At 42.2% G+C, this 14,685-nt stretch overlaps 1 protein-coding gene across 6 annotated transcripts in view; it reads right to left on the reverse strand.

Annotated features, from left to right (window-relative positions):
- TRIO (trio Rho guanine nucleotide exchange factor) overlaps positions 1 to 14,685 on the reverse strand; it is a 356,186-nt gene that overhangs the window by 190,489 nt on the left and 151,012 nt on the right. For all 6 annotated transcript variants that reach the window (XR_011430259.1, XR_002802647.2, XR_011430260.1 and 3 more), the window contains exon 9: positions 5,003 to 5,233. Coding sequence is in view for 3 of the 6 variants with exons in the window: in XM_023625830.2 (XP_023481598.1) it covers positions 5,003 to 5,233 (231 nt within the window). In the remaining 3 variants the exon portion in view is untranslated. The remainder of the gene's footprint in view (positions 1 to 5,002; positions 5,234 to 14,685) is intronic.

Here is a 14,685-nt window from a genome sequence, read left to right on the forward strand (position 1 = left end):
TGATGGGGGGATGTAAACAGAAGAGAATGTTAAACAGCTAGGGCTAGATGATGATTCTGACGAGTGGGATGAGAAAAACCCACCCTCCTAACTTAATGAGCAAAGGTTAAATAAGTTTCAGGAATCTTCACGTGGAAGCTAGGTCCACTGTAAATGGTGCCAACCCAGAACTCCTGAGCAAGCATCATGGAGAGACGTCTTTTACTGGCAAAGGACAGCAGCGGAGGACTTGAGGTAAAACAAATAGCTTTCCGCCCCCTGCTGCATTTATGACCCTCATTTTGCATTCAGGAGGCCACAATCTTCACTTGAGATCTCACCACACTAGCAAAATTCCCAGGCACTGAAATTATCCCTTCCTTCCTCAGCCACCCTCAATTCCTCAACATCAAGCAAAGCTCCTGTTCCTTCAGGCAGATCTCCCAGTTCGATTACTTGATTCCAATATAAGGCCAACCTTCCCCTATTCCAGAATAAATGAAGAAACTTTTAACCCCAAAGAATCTTTAATTAGAAAAATTGGGGACTTCCTTAAATTTTTTGATCTACTCACTCACTTATTCACTCGTTCATTCAACAGATACTGGCATCTACTATCTTAGACACTTGGGAAACACCATGGAACAAAACACAGATTGCTGCCCCTGTGGACCTGACATTCCTGCTCTCAAAGACATCTCCATGATGGCCTGGATGTCCACAGTGGGACTTAAGCTGTCTTCTCACCTTATGTCTCAATTCCTCCAATTCATTCATCACACTGCAACCAGAGCAACCTTTTTAACACACGTGGAATCACGTCATCCACCCCCCTCACCAAGTCAAAGTGCACAGCATACAAGCCCTTCACGGCATGAACTCAGTGTGGAGAAATGGGGAAAGCTTTAACTGTGGCTGTGAGCATTAAGAGAGAAAAGAAATTTCCACCCACAGAGCACTAGTATCAGCTAGAGGTCATACAGACATGCCCCCCTTAATCCTCACAGCTGCTCACAAGTCATGCCAGGCCCTGACACCCATCCACTCATTTCCACTACACTCAAGTCAAGGTTCGCTGTCCCTTTAATGGTGTCCCAAAGCTTACAGAAACAAGTCTCAAGCCTTCTTCGTGGAGGTCACACTTCCAGCACCTGCCCCGCCTCATGCCTCCACACCTCTCCATTCTGCCCACAGGGGGCTGCCTGCTGCTCTTCAGACAGGCCCTGCCCTTTTTGTCTCTGCTCTCAATACAATTCCTGTTGCCCAGTTTTCAACCTACTGACTTCCTACATATCCTTCAAAGATCAGCTCAAACCCTACCTCTCCCATGAAGATTTTCCTGGCACCCTGGCAACTGTAACTTTCACCTCTATTATAGAGTACTTCACTTTCTTTGTAGCCTAAACCCTTGACATTTAAGAAGAATACGGACAAAGCTTTCAGGAACCCCAAATTTCCACAAGTCACTAAAGCATAAATACGTCCTCTTAAAATTCACGCACACAGTAGGGAGACAACACGGATGTGGGTAGCTAGTTTATTTACTCCCTTGCTCTGGGCAGCATGTGACAGACAAGGCTCAAGTTTATGTCTTAGCAAAATTATACCTGACAATAACCAAGGACATACATGCTAAATCTGAGCATTTTATGGTCTAATTTATTAGACTATTAAACATCTACTCTTACCAGACGACAATTCTTGAGAAAAGGAACTCTGAGCTATTCAACAAGTTTATCTCTCTTCCTCTCAGAGTGTCACACATTCAATTAAGATACTTTGAAAAAAAGAAAGAAGTGTGGACAAGAAGAATCCAGAGTAGACTAAATGTGCTTGACCATTTTTCAGAATATTAGTTAGTGGCCCAAGATCAACCTGGAGGGTGCTCTTCTACGAGACACTCAGGGAGGCTGATGCTCACGCACATGGAGGGCTGCTGGGGGAGGCAGGAGGCTCTTTAGGAGGTCTCCCTGCCCAAGGGGCTGCTTTTGGGGGAGTCAGCCTGCTTTGGGAAAGTGGATTTCTGGGGCTCATTCACCTCCCCGGGCAAGCTGGAGTAAGTGAGTGAATCCTGACAATCCAGGAGGCAGGCAGACCGAAGTGGTGAGTGGGAAAATGAGTTTGATAGCATCCTGATATGGACTACTTCCAAAACTATCATCCCATCTGAACGAGTACAGCAAAAATAAATTATCTTATTGCAGTAAACTAAAGCATACTCTAAACTGAAAAACACTGATTAACAGGAAACCAACTATTCAATCATTCATTTAACCAAACACCCACTGAGAGCTGCTCTAACAGTAAACCTAAGGCAATGGGAATATGTTTACGATTTGGTCAGCAAGAAATATGGCAGAGTATGCATTTTATTTTTAAGTTAGCAATGACCAAGGTTAGCATTTGTCAGTAAGCTGGTATGTTATTTGGGCAAGTCTTCCCACTCCCCTCCGCCTTGATTTGGACAAGTGGTAAGAGCTATGCAATAGCAGCTTCACCCACCCCCAAACCTTGGCACCTGACTCCCATCTAAAGCGCCTTCCATAGAGAAATTATGAAATTGCCTTTGCTTGTTATGAAAAAAAAACTTAACCACTAAACCAAAGTTACTCCTATTTTAAAAATCAAACTGCCCATGCCATTCTCCACCCTTTCCCTCCTCAGGGACACGCTGTCAATAGTCTGGCATCTAGTCTTTTGAATTTGTTTCCACAGACAAGCATACACTCTCTTTTGGAGGGTTGTTTTTGACAAAAATGTCATCATTCCATACCTACGGTGGGGTAAGGCGCTTTCTTTTTTCTCAGCAGTATTTACAGATGCCTTTTCATCACCCAAAACAACCCAACAAAAACCACTTAGGGTATCTCTAGTTGGCTTTTTATGTTTTTGCGGATTTTGTTCTTGTCTTTACAAATTTATCTTCTGCTGACAATGTCTGTCTGACATACTGTGATTTTTTCGCACTTATTCTCAGCTTACCTCTCCTGGTCTATTCTCACTATGGCAAAAATTTCCACGTGTTATAATTCCTTGGGTTTCAGAATCACAGTTTTGGTTCCGACATCCTACAGACTCCTTCGAGGTAAAGTGTTTGCTTGCTTAATCCGATCAACTTTGCTCCTTGTTTCACAAGTCATGCCTAGATAGCAATTTCCTGTTTGCATAACAACTCCAAACCATTCTGATCATTTAATCAACAAAACGGTTCTCTTAAAGAGCAAGTATCTATTTTCTATGGAACGCTAATAGGACCATATATGCATTATGTGTATTGCAAAACACTTTCTCCTGCTGACATCCAACCCAATGTGCTGTTCTTGAGAAAAAAAAGCTAGCTTGAAGAAATAGCCTCATAATTATCATAATTATCTTTCTATGTATAAAAATTAATGTTGGCTGTTTTCAAATTCAAGTGCATTAAGTACTTGGCACCAAATTAGATGGCTCGACTCCTCAGCCTGTTTCCAAAGGCTTCCTTTCCTGACGCCTCCCCTGGACAGAAACAGTCCAGTGGCTCATTCTTATGTGACTGGGTGCCCCCAGAAGCCGTGAGAGCTGAGGGGAGAAAGAAGGGAGGTGGGGAGCCCCTGCTGCTGCTTCAGATACAAGTCCAGAAAGTGTGTTGGTCCATGGATGGGTAGTGAATACTTGATCCAAGGATGGAGAGGGAGGGAGGAAAATCCTTTCCTAATTACATTTAAACTATTAACATTTCACAGTTTGTGAAAGTTTCTGGACAATTAAGAAAAACTAATATTCATGCTTTCAACTTAACAATTTCAGTTCTCACAGTAACTCCTAGACATTGACTCCTCCCTCTTCATTTCTTACTCTATATTCTTTCTCTGGCAATTATCGTCTTTAAAACAACATTATAAAGAAGCATGAATAACATCAAAATAATCACTCCTAAGGCACTTTGTATACGCAACCCTCAGAAAACGCGAAAACCCTAAGTAGAATCAAAGCATAATACGTACAAATGAAAAATTATAGAACAATTCAAAGTACTGCGAACTCACCAGATTCACATGTGAAGAATGACGGTCCACGACACAGAGAATCTACGTGTTCATCAGAACACAGCACAACTCTCCACAATCTCAGCTCATTCGCAGAAAACCCACTCCCCTTCAGAGGATGCTTGGGGAGAGTGAAATCTGAGCTCCTACATGTCTGAACAAGGTACCCGGGCTCTTGGACGCCCAGGTTGAAGACAGTGGTTTTGTTCCAGACCCATCACTGCGGCTTCCCGCCAACTCCCCTGGACGCCATGAGCTTCCTTGCAAACCCAAGAATTCCTCATCCCGAGTTCACACCTCATTCACATCCTTGTTTTTTCCCTCTATTTTCAGGCAAGGACACCACTATTATCTTGTTTATCACTAAAGCCATGTCATATTTTACATGCTCCCATAGCATTAATCCTCAAAACCCTGGTAGCAGGACAATCTTCCTCATTCCATAATAAGGAAATAAACAGAATGGGGACTGGGCTTCCTCTTATTTTTGTAACAACAATAACAAAGATATCAACTGCTTAGAAATGAAGAGTCACAAAAGCCCACTTTTCATTAATTAGATGAATGTTTATTGAGAACCTACTCTGCATCACAGACTGCACTATCTACCACGTGGGAAGAAAAGCAGGATTAGCTTATTGCTCCTGTAATCAGAGAGCACACAAATCTAAAACTGTAACAACACCCCGGTATAAGCACCACGAGCATTACTCTCACAAATAAACATAACCAAGAATGACGTGTTTCAAGAACAAAACTCAGTCTCCAGTTCAGGCCCTGCGTCATCATGTGTGCTCTGCACATACTCAGAGCCCTGTTCCGCTCAGCGTAAGCAAAGAAGCTCTGTGTGCAAACGCCTATTTTTACTCCCATCTCTCCTATCTTTATCTTCTACTCACTCCATCAGCACACATATGTCCAGTCTGACGACACGCTCACCTAAACTCTCAGTTCAGCCCAGGTGGTCTCTACGAGGAATAGAGCCACAGGAAACTGACCTGCTGAACATCCTGCTGGAAAACACACAGCTGCAGCCTCTGGTGGAGGCGGACCTTTCGGTGCTGCCAGATGTTTTCGAGCTGCCGCTGGTGGTGCAGCACCTCGTGGATGACATCGAGGACATGATGCACGGCCTTGGAATAGTTGGCAGAGGCCGTTAGGGAATCGGAGCTGCCAGGAGTCAAGGGCCGCTGGAGCTTGTCAAGGAGTGACTTCCCATCCTGGCTCACCTGCCGGCAAAACAGACAAGGGATTATAAACAAGTGATTCTTCAAGATTTGCAGCTTTGCCCAGGCTATTCTGCAGATTCTGTCCTCAGATACATGTGTGTGCACACATGCTCACACATAAACATAAACCACAGTTTTACTCAAAGGCATATTTTATAAAGAACAAAATAAAATTTAAAACAAATCCACCAGTTATCCAATGACACCACAAAACCAAATGTGGTACAACACTAAATTAAAATAAAGGAACATTCAGTATCATAAAACATTGTAGTAGATGCCATTCTCAACAAATAGAACAAACATAGTATTTTGCCTTAAATGACATAAGTCAGTTGATATAAAATTGCAATCCCGGGTATCTGCAAATTAAAATTTAAAAGTAATAATTTTCTCTTGCAATACTATGTTAGCGAGAATAAAACAATCACAATGGAGCAAAATTTTAATGCTGACTTGAAACCTTAGTTAAAAAAAATCAATAACCTAGCACCAGGCAATACGTACTTAAAATTTCTGACACAGTTGGATAACAATTCTACTTCACACACAAAAAAAGAAAATCAAAAAGTGCCATTTTATTTGGTTCATTAACTTAAAAAAATAATTTTAATTAAAACACCATCATTTTTTAAATCAGATTTCAGTGCTATACTATGGCAGTTAACTATCTGAAAGCATTCAGACTAACCACAGAAAAGGTAAGGGTGTCATATGGAGGGAAAAGCATGATGTATTTTTCATATTTAAGTGATTCTTAAGACTTATGAATGACTGTGCCAGATGTGGGAGAAAAAATCTGACCCAATCAGACAATAAACGGACATTGTCACGTAAAGGAACATGGTTGTGTGATTCAAGTGTTTAAGTCCGTCCTCTTCACCAGGATCTTTCTGCTCAGATACTCCCCAATCTGAACACCTCCTTGGGTTTCCACGGAAAGGAGGAGTGAACAGGAGCCTTGTGAACAGACACACCTAGGGCTGAGAGGAGAGCCCTTAGCATAGAGGGCAGGGGAAACTGCGTGGGACAGGACAACACAGAAGCCTCTAACTACTGAAAACTGGTGGCACGTGAGAGAGGGGCCTGCGGAATTTTCTAATCTCCTCCTTTGATCCTCTTACAACCTTAAGTTGTGCTGGAATGTAACATGTTTGTTTTCTAATACCTGATTTTGAGAACTCTGAGCGTCTCAGAAGCTTTGCTGACTATTCCTTAGGAAGGCTATCAGCCTTCGTAGATTAAATTGATCTAATACATTAAGATAGCAAAAGTGAAGCAGAAACAAGCCAAGGTGACATAACCAAGACAACAGGGTGAGAAAGAACCAGCTCGACCCCCCAGTTAGCGTCAGGCATGTGTAAAAACAAAAACGGTACAGACAAGGGTCTTCTAGAGCAGGCTTCTCAGTTGTCCCCAGAAGGCACTGAAACTTGCATGGGCATTTCTGACACAAGGATCTTGAGGAGGGGAGGCACGGTGACTGATTTGGGGGAAAGGATTTATTGCGATGGATTCAGAGGCAGGATATAGCACATAATGAAGAATTGTCCTGCTTTTTGTAACTATCTGGGCTAGGCTCTATTTAATATATAAGCACAAAACTTTATTCTTTTCTTTTTTGTCTATTCTTAACAAACACTGATTTTTCCAGGAATGCAATCACCACGTTAATCAAAGGAAGGCAGTGCATGGTTTTCTTTGGAGTTTACGAGTTGCTCACCATTTCAGAATATCAGCAAGATAACACCATTCTCAGTATTTTAGTCACCAATACAACACATGTCCAGTCAGCATCTGTAGTTGCTGTATTCACAGTTCTTTAAAATAATATGGGCAGCACCTGAATATCTAATTTTTTTCTCTTCTATTCTAGCATTTATAGACTGAAATACATTTTATCATAAATCTTCCTTTTGTCTCTAACTTCTATTGTAGTATATACGTAATTTATATATATGTACATATATAAGTCTTATGTGAAGGTATCTGATTACCCATACATCTGATTTCAGCAGGTATCATAAAATTTTTGTTAAACAATGGGGGTACAGCATCTCTTGGGACTGAGAACCAGTGCTCACACATTTCACACTGTACGAGCCTAGAAAAGAATTCCTCATAAATATTTCCTCTTCATTTTACTCCTTATGATACACAGAAGTCAGAAAATGTGCACCAGCACATATGATTTAGTGGACACATATAGAAAGATACAGATCAGAATGTGTGGCAGAAACTGATGGCTGTCCCCCAAAAGTTCACTCACCCTTCCTTAACAGCCAAACCCCTACAGTCAAGAACAGCAATACCCCAGCTATAAAACTGCATTTCACAGTATCGCTTCTAAATACTAGTGGCCAACATACAGAAGTAAAAAATGTTAAATAGAGCTTCCAGGAAAGCTGTGTTTAGGAAGCTGAATATACTCATTGCCCTTTGCCTTTCTCCTCCCTGCTGCCAAGAGGCTGGAGCCTCAGCAGCTATTGATGACCCTGAGGCAACCTTAAGAATGGTAGCCCACCTGCTAAAAAAGTCAAAACAGTAAGACAGAAGGATCCAGAGATCCCCTTACTAACAGACCTATCACACCAGCCCTGGAACGCCAGCCTTGGGACTTCTTTTATACCAGCAGAAAGTAAACCTCTATCTTGGGCCACTGTTTTAGATCTTAAACCACCCACAAAAAATGACAAATGGGTTCCCAGCCCTCACCAACTTTCCAAAGGCATCCATATGACACCATTAATACTCTACTACTGGGAATGAATAAACAACGTGAGCAATAATATTCCACTAAATCTTTCTTTCCTTGGGTGTCTTTACAACTGTTTCTTGGAACTTGAGAGCAGAAATCCTCACTGGATTTAGAACAAAATGCTTGCTCGTGATGGCAGGGTATGGGGAATGGCTGAGTATGTGAACACACAATTATCTTAATGTAAGACAACACACTGAGCAATGATCCACCTTCCAGGAATTCCTAAGCAGGGATTAAAATGACTCTGTTGGTGCCACTGCTGGTACTGTCATTTAATGATAGAGACAGTGGCAGCAGAAGTGGCAGGAAAGATCCGGCAAGAGAACACCTGTTGCAATCACGAAAACCAGACAGCATGCAACTCCAAATGCATGTTCATATACAGCATTTCCCCCATAAATCTTTCAGAAATAATGTCATTTTATTTCAGAGTAGCTTTCATAGATTTGTCAACTTAAAAGGTATTATTTAAGCACATAAAGCATACCATATATATTCTAGTAACTTTTAGCAAAATGTCCTCTTTATAAGTACAGTAATATTACGTGGGGAAAAAAATGCTAGAATTTTATGAAGATTACTGTTCTATTGTATAGAGATAAAGATTTTTAAATGGTATAGAATAACCAGAAGATTAAAAACGTATATAGCAGCCAAAATATTCATATATAAATTAAGTACTTAAATAATTAATATATGCTTATCGTATGTGATGCAGTTCTGGATTTCTTAACCACAAAACCAGGTAAATTAATTTACTTAAGTTCTAAGTTTTGTCTTAAAATGTGTTTGCAGCTTTCAGGCAAACCCCATCCTCTGAAGGGAAAATAGCTGCAGAAAAGAAAAATCAACATTTATCATCAAAAAGCAGGCCCTTTCTGTAATTTTTTCACAGATAATATTTAGCTATTTTTTTCAGGTTCCACTTTTTGTTTTTCTTGGAATACAGTGCTCAGGGACCTGAAGGGCAGTGGAAGTTAAATGTTACAAAGATTAACATTTTATAAACAAATATATGAACTAATATGCTCTAATACCTAAATGAGTTAAGAAACTCACAAGCGTTAACTAAAGCCAAAAAAAGTGATTCAAGTTTACAAGTTTACCATATCAAAAGTATGTTTGTTCCTAATATTTAAGAGGAAACTTAACTGTTTAAAATCTCTAACAATGGTCTGGTTCTTGCATATTTACTTTTAATCCAAACCACACATAAGATTTGTAACATGGGTCCTTAAAAACATTCCACCAACCCTTGGAGAGACTGCATATTCTTATTTCTGGTACTTGGATCTCCACATTTCCCGTTAAATCAGAGTGCAGCTAAGAGTCTCTAGCAGGAATATTCTTCACTTGCATAGAGTAAGAATGTTGCTCTGATCTAAGGAAAGAGAATGGTACCTGGAGATTATTGCATAAGCTTCCAAAAACCACCACCCAAAGACCAAATATGACCTATGCCATGTCAATTAGGTCCAAATGTGGTATTGTAGACCTAAAAGTGCTAGGAAACGTTACTCCCAAGATATAACCCAAACAGACAAAACATACAAAATACATAAAGGCATAGTTAGAAATGACTACTCTTACTTAGCATGTTGTAAAGAAATGGTGGTCTTTCCTCAAAACTTTTATGAAATGAATTGCACTATTTGCATCAACTCAAACCAACATGCTGTTTTGATCCTTTTGCAGGGCTCGCTCACCACAGCCTACAGAGTGCTAAGCCGGGGAAACACTTCACAGCCACCACCATCCTCTCCAGCTTTTGCTGAAACGATTCTCAAATGAACCTAACAACTTCAAGTTCAGATCTAACAAAGCAAGAAAGAATGACAAAGGAGCAGCACATGGGTACCAGCTCATTTTGTAGCTGTGATTGACACTCTTCACCAAACAGGCAAACGCTTTGTTTTTGAGTCTGGAGGAGAAACCTGTGTTAAGACGGCTCTACTGAGAAGCTGCACCCCAGAACAGAGGCCAATGACCTTCTGAACGGCCCCATGTTGGTGGTGGTGGGTGGTGTGTTCCCATGCCCAGGGAGGCCACCCGACAGAGGAAAGTAATATCCTCACCTTCAGAGTTTCTGGCTCCCCTCAGAGATGGCTCCTTCTCCAGGCAAAGTTGTAGGACAGACCTCTACTAAAGGCTGATTTCTATTTCTTTCAGCTATTAGGGTCTTACTCAAAACCAGATCAACCTAACCATGTTTGACTCGCTGACACGTCTACCTGGGACAATTGGAAAGGAAAGACCAAACAGGAAAAGGCTGGTGCAGCCCAGTTAGTTAAGGCAGAGGGATGCACCCAACACGCATTTCTGTAGGTTCCAGCTGGGTTTGACTTCTTTTGTTCCTATACTTCAAGCCCTCACAGGGCCTCCAGTTTTGGATAAGGACAGAGACTGCTGTACGGTCTGTTGGCTCTGATGCTGTGCCAAATGTTGACTACAGCCCCTGCATATCTACAGCGACGCTGCACCACTTAATGAGGCTTTGAAAGCAGCGCTTTATACAAGTTACTCTGCAGCAAGGTAGCTGAGCCTCCACGCATCACAGATGCTTTCAGTACGTTTACTATCGAGGTGACTCATTTTACTGTTTGTTTTTCCTGCATGCCAATAACACTAATCATGCCATCACCCAGTGCCTTAAAAAAAGGAGCTTGACTCACTTCACAGGAAGCGAATCAGTCATTTCCATGAGGCCCTGCTGAAGTAAGTCAGCACCGTTGTTAAACTGAGAAACCGATGCAGAAACTAAACCCTGAAGTCACCTTCTCCTGCTCCCAGAATCGCCACATGCAGCTGCGGTGGCAAGGACCCTCCGCAGCAGGGTGGACACAGTACACAGTCTCACTCACAATTCAGATACTCAGTGTTTAGGTTTACAAGACGCATGGGCACACTGAGAGAACAATCATTCGTATGAATTTAGTTTGTTGAGAAAGTAGTTAATGAGTTTGCTTGCTTAGAATAAAATGTTAAAAATGACCGCTCTACAGGCTGTTCCTAAAACTAGAGCTTATCCCAGATGTTTATATGGCTTCACTCTCCTGTGGTCCCCTACATCAGACAATATTAGCCCCACACCCGGCAAGCTGAAGCAAGCCAATGTTTACGAGGCACAGGTATGCTCCTGTGCTGAAACACAGACAGGAATAACACGGGACGAGTCTAATTAAAACACAGAAAAGCAGGTGTTCGTGTCCCGGAAAAAAAAGGCTGGGAAGATTTCCCACTGCAAACTTGTGTCATCAGAGACTATAAACTGTAGACACCCTTTAAGGAAAAAAATTGTGGAAGGAAGGAAGGAGGGTGGGAGGGAAGGAGGAGAAGGAAGACAAAAGGAAAAGGAAGAGAAAGCCCTGCCTATAAACATTCCTATTCCTAAATAACCCTGTATCCATAGCAGGGCGCAGTAATTTCCGTGGGATGACTGCCTCCTGGGCAGACCCAGGACTGTTCAGAAGAGGGTAGGAACGTGTCTCAGTGTGTGGTCTGTGAAGCATCTGCACCAGAGTCCCTGGATCACTAGGGAAACCCACTCAAGATGGAGATTCACTATGGGGCAGGGGAGAGGATGAGAAGCCGCACTTTTAACCAGCACACTCAAGTTAGAAAACCACTGATTTAGGAAAAGAAAAAAATCACTTAAAAAACAGGAGCAGCCCTTACCTTCCTGTCTTTCCCTCCCCTCCTGGCATGGAGAAAATGGTGCTTAGGGTCTGAGGGAGTGAGGGGGTGGAGGTGCCAACACAGGTGTCCTGGGCCAGGCTTTCTAAGGAAGTGGATAGTGGGGGTGCGGGCTAGGAGACGCCAGAGAGAATGGTTGGGAGGCTGAGAAGACTGAGCCAAAAGACTAATTGAACAAATAAGTTAATATACTGAGGATAAAAGGAGCCGGGTTTCTTGCTGAGAAGCGATTTATAAACAGAGAAAGGGGAAGGCTGGAAAGAATCCCAAGGATTGGATTAGAAATGGAAGTACCAGTGTGGGTACTTAAAATATGCTTAAAATGGGATTTAAAATAGAGATAGACACAGACAGATACAGCCACAGTTGTAGATGTATGTGCATATGTGAAGAATGGATGGATGGGGACATAGCCACATGCACGCGTTTCCTGACTGTCCACTCAGATGGCCTAGAAGCACTGACACCCCACAAGCAAACAAGCACTCTTGAGCACCCAGATCTTAGTTTCTAACATCACACAACACTCCAAGGAATCAGAACTTCTTGGTGAGACGGCTGATCTCAGGAGTGCGGCAGGGAAAAGTACAAGATGAGCCTGGGAACTACTTGTTGTGCTAGAAAGTAACTCACAAATAAGGACATATTAAAAAAAAACCAGAAAGGGGCTCCCGCTGGCAAATGTGGACAATTTAGGCATCAAAATATAGTAGATTACAACCCATTGACTATAAGATTTTGTAAATTCATACTGAAATAATAAATAAATCGGGAAGAAAGGGAATAAAGTTCTTCCTTGCAGAAGTTTACCTAATAACTATAGAAGGAATAAAAGAAATAAGTGCCCACCATCAGACAGCCACTACCGAGGTAACTGACACAGGCAGGAATCACCAGTGGATGCTAACACTGTGAGAAGAAGTCTGATGAAGAACAGACAACTGTGTTACATCAGTGTAGCTCCCCACAAAATGCCCATCAAAGACAAATTTTTAAATGGTGACTTTACATTGGAGAAACCTAGCATACACCAAGCGGTCAAGGTTAATGTCACCAGTGGTGGGGGGGGTCAACATCCTGTATCCCTCCTGTCAGCCCACGAGGAAAACTGGATGGGCTAGCAGGTTGAGAGTCATCCTACAGCATACAATGTCTGCACTCTCTAAGATTGTCAATGACTTGAGACAGAGAAAGACTCAACAATGTTCCACTGTGAAGGAGACCCAATGAGACATGTCCACTAAACATAACGCATGCTGTTGGACAGCATCCTGGACCAGAAAAGGGCAAGAGGAAGAGCTGGAACAGTAGGAAACATGATGGGTCTGTGGGTAGGATGCTCGTGTTGTACTATCGTTGACGTATTGACTAGAGAGAGGGGTGTACGGGAGACGACAGAGCAAAGGTGGTTAAGTTGGGTCAAGGGAACGTGGGAGCTCTCTGTTCTGTTCTAACACTTTTCTGTAGCCTGAAACTATTTCAAAACTTAAATAATTTAAAAGGCAAGAAAACACTCCTTCTGTCCTGCTGCAAGTCTTCTGTTCATCCAGCTCAAATTACCGTCTCCTTGAATTTACAGCTCACTTACAAAGATGGTCTTAGGCTAAAAATTGTGGTTTAAGACCTCAGCCTGGGAAGCTATTTACTTGCTATAAAATTATTTTCAATTATCATACTAATTTAAAATCTAATGAAACTGGGCCACAGGTAAAAATAAGTTCCCACGTCAAAATGTCCCCATTTTTATAGAATGTAGTGTTAACAGTGAGAGAATTCTGTACTTTGCTAGAAGTGAACTGGCCAGCTGGGCTGGAGGATGACACTGGTCAGGTCAGACTGGTTCTGAGGTAAGTCCTGTAGGCAAAGACTGTAGCCCAGCTCCTGCCAATCACCTTGTCAGTGGCTATCCAATCCCACAGTGGTCTGGAACCTACGACTGCAATCGCAAAGCACCTCCTGGGAAAATCATGAGTAAGGAGATGAGCGAAGGCCTAGTTACATCATGGATAACAGGATCACTCACTTTCTATATTACAGCTCGAAATTAGACAATGCATAGAGATGATGCACTAGGGGAAAGAACTTACCGTTCTTCGGAATTCACATAATCCTCGTGAATCAGTGTGATAAAAAATTACAGATCTGTTCAATTTGCACCTTTATTATAAAAAAGGCTATCATTTATTTATACAGTTCCTAATAAACTAGATAGCCTAATTAGCCAATAAACACTGTATGCAAAATTAAGAAGCATAATACAGAGTTGACTATTTTTTAATTCCATGGACAACATAAAAGAGTGCTAAAAAAAAAAAAGGGGAGGGATCTTGTTAGGCAAAGAGGTGGCTAGAAAAACAAACACGTAGATATCAACTTTCACGGGAAGAAGGTTTGACCACATTCCAAAGTAAATATCAAAGCACGCCACACGTCCGTTTACCTCACCCAAGGACACTAAGGGGTCAGGAGACCTGTTCCAAAGACAGGAGAGTGACAGCTGTTTGGTGAAGCAGGAAGTGCCAGATTGCAATGCAAATAGCCAATCTCTTCCCCACAACTTTGACAAGTGTGGACATGGTTCAAATCAAGGAAGACCTGGGTTTAAATGTTTACTAAACATAGACTCTGCGTCCAGCTCTCTGCTGGGTGCTCGCAAGTGTTTTCTTACTAAAGTCGCATAGTAATCTTTCGTATTAGCACTTCCTAGCATAGACGCTCACTACCATAGGAGAATGGAGGAAACCCTGCCGACAGCAAGCACACGCAGAATTCCGACCCGCTCCCCACTCACCTCCAGGAATTTCACCACTATCATACAGGTGGACTGGTCCAAAGGGCCAGATGACCAAGACATGACAAGGGTGACACACCTCGACCCATGTGTAGTTGTTGTCACTGTGTCTAGCACATGATATGACACAGAGGCAGCAGAATGGTGGCTGAGAACATACAGCTGGCTAGCATGGGTCCATGTCCCCACTCCACCTCCTACAGTTGT

This window comes from Equus caballus, chromosome 21 (assembly GCF_041296265.1).
Source record: "Equus caballus isolate H_3958 breed thoroughbred chromosome 21, TB-T2T, whole genome shotgun sequence".
NCBI lineage: Eukaryota > Metazoa > Chordata > Mammalia > Perissodactyla > Equidae > Equus > Equus caballus.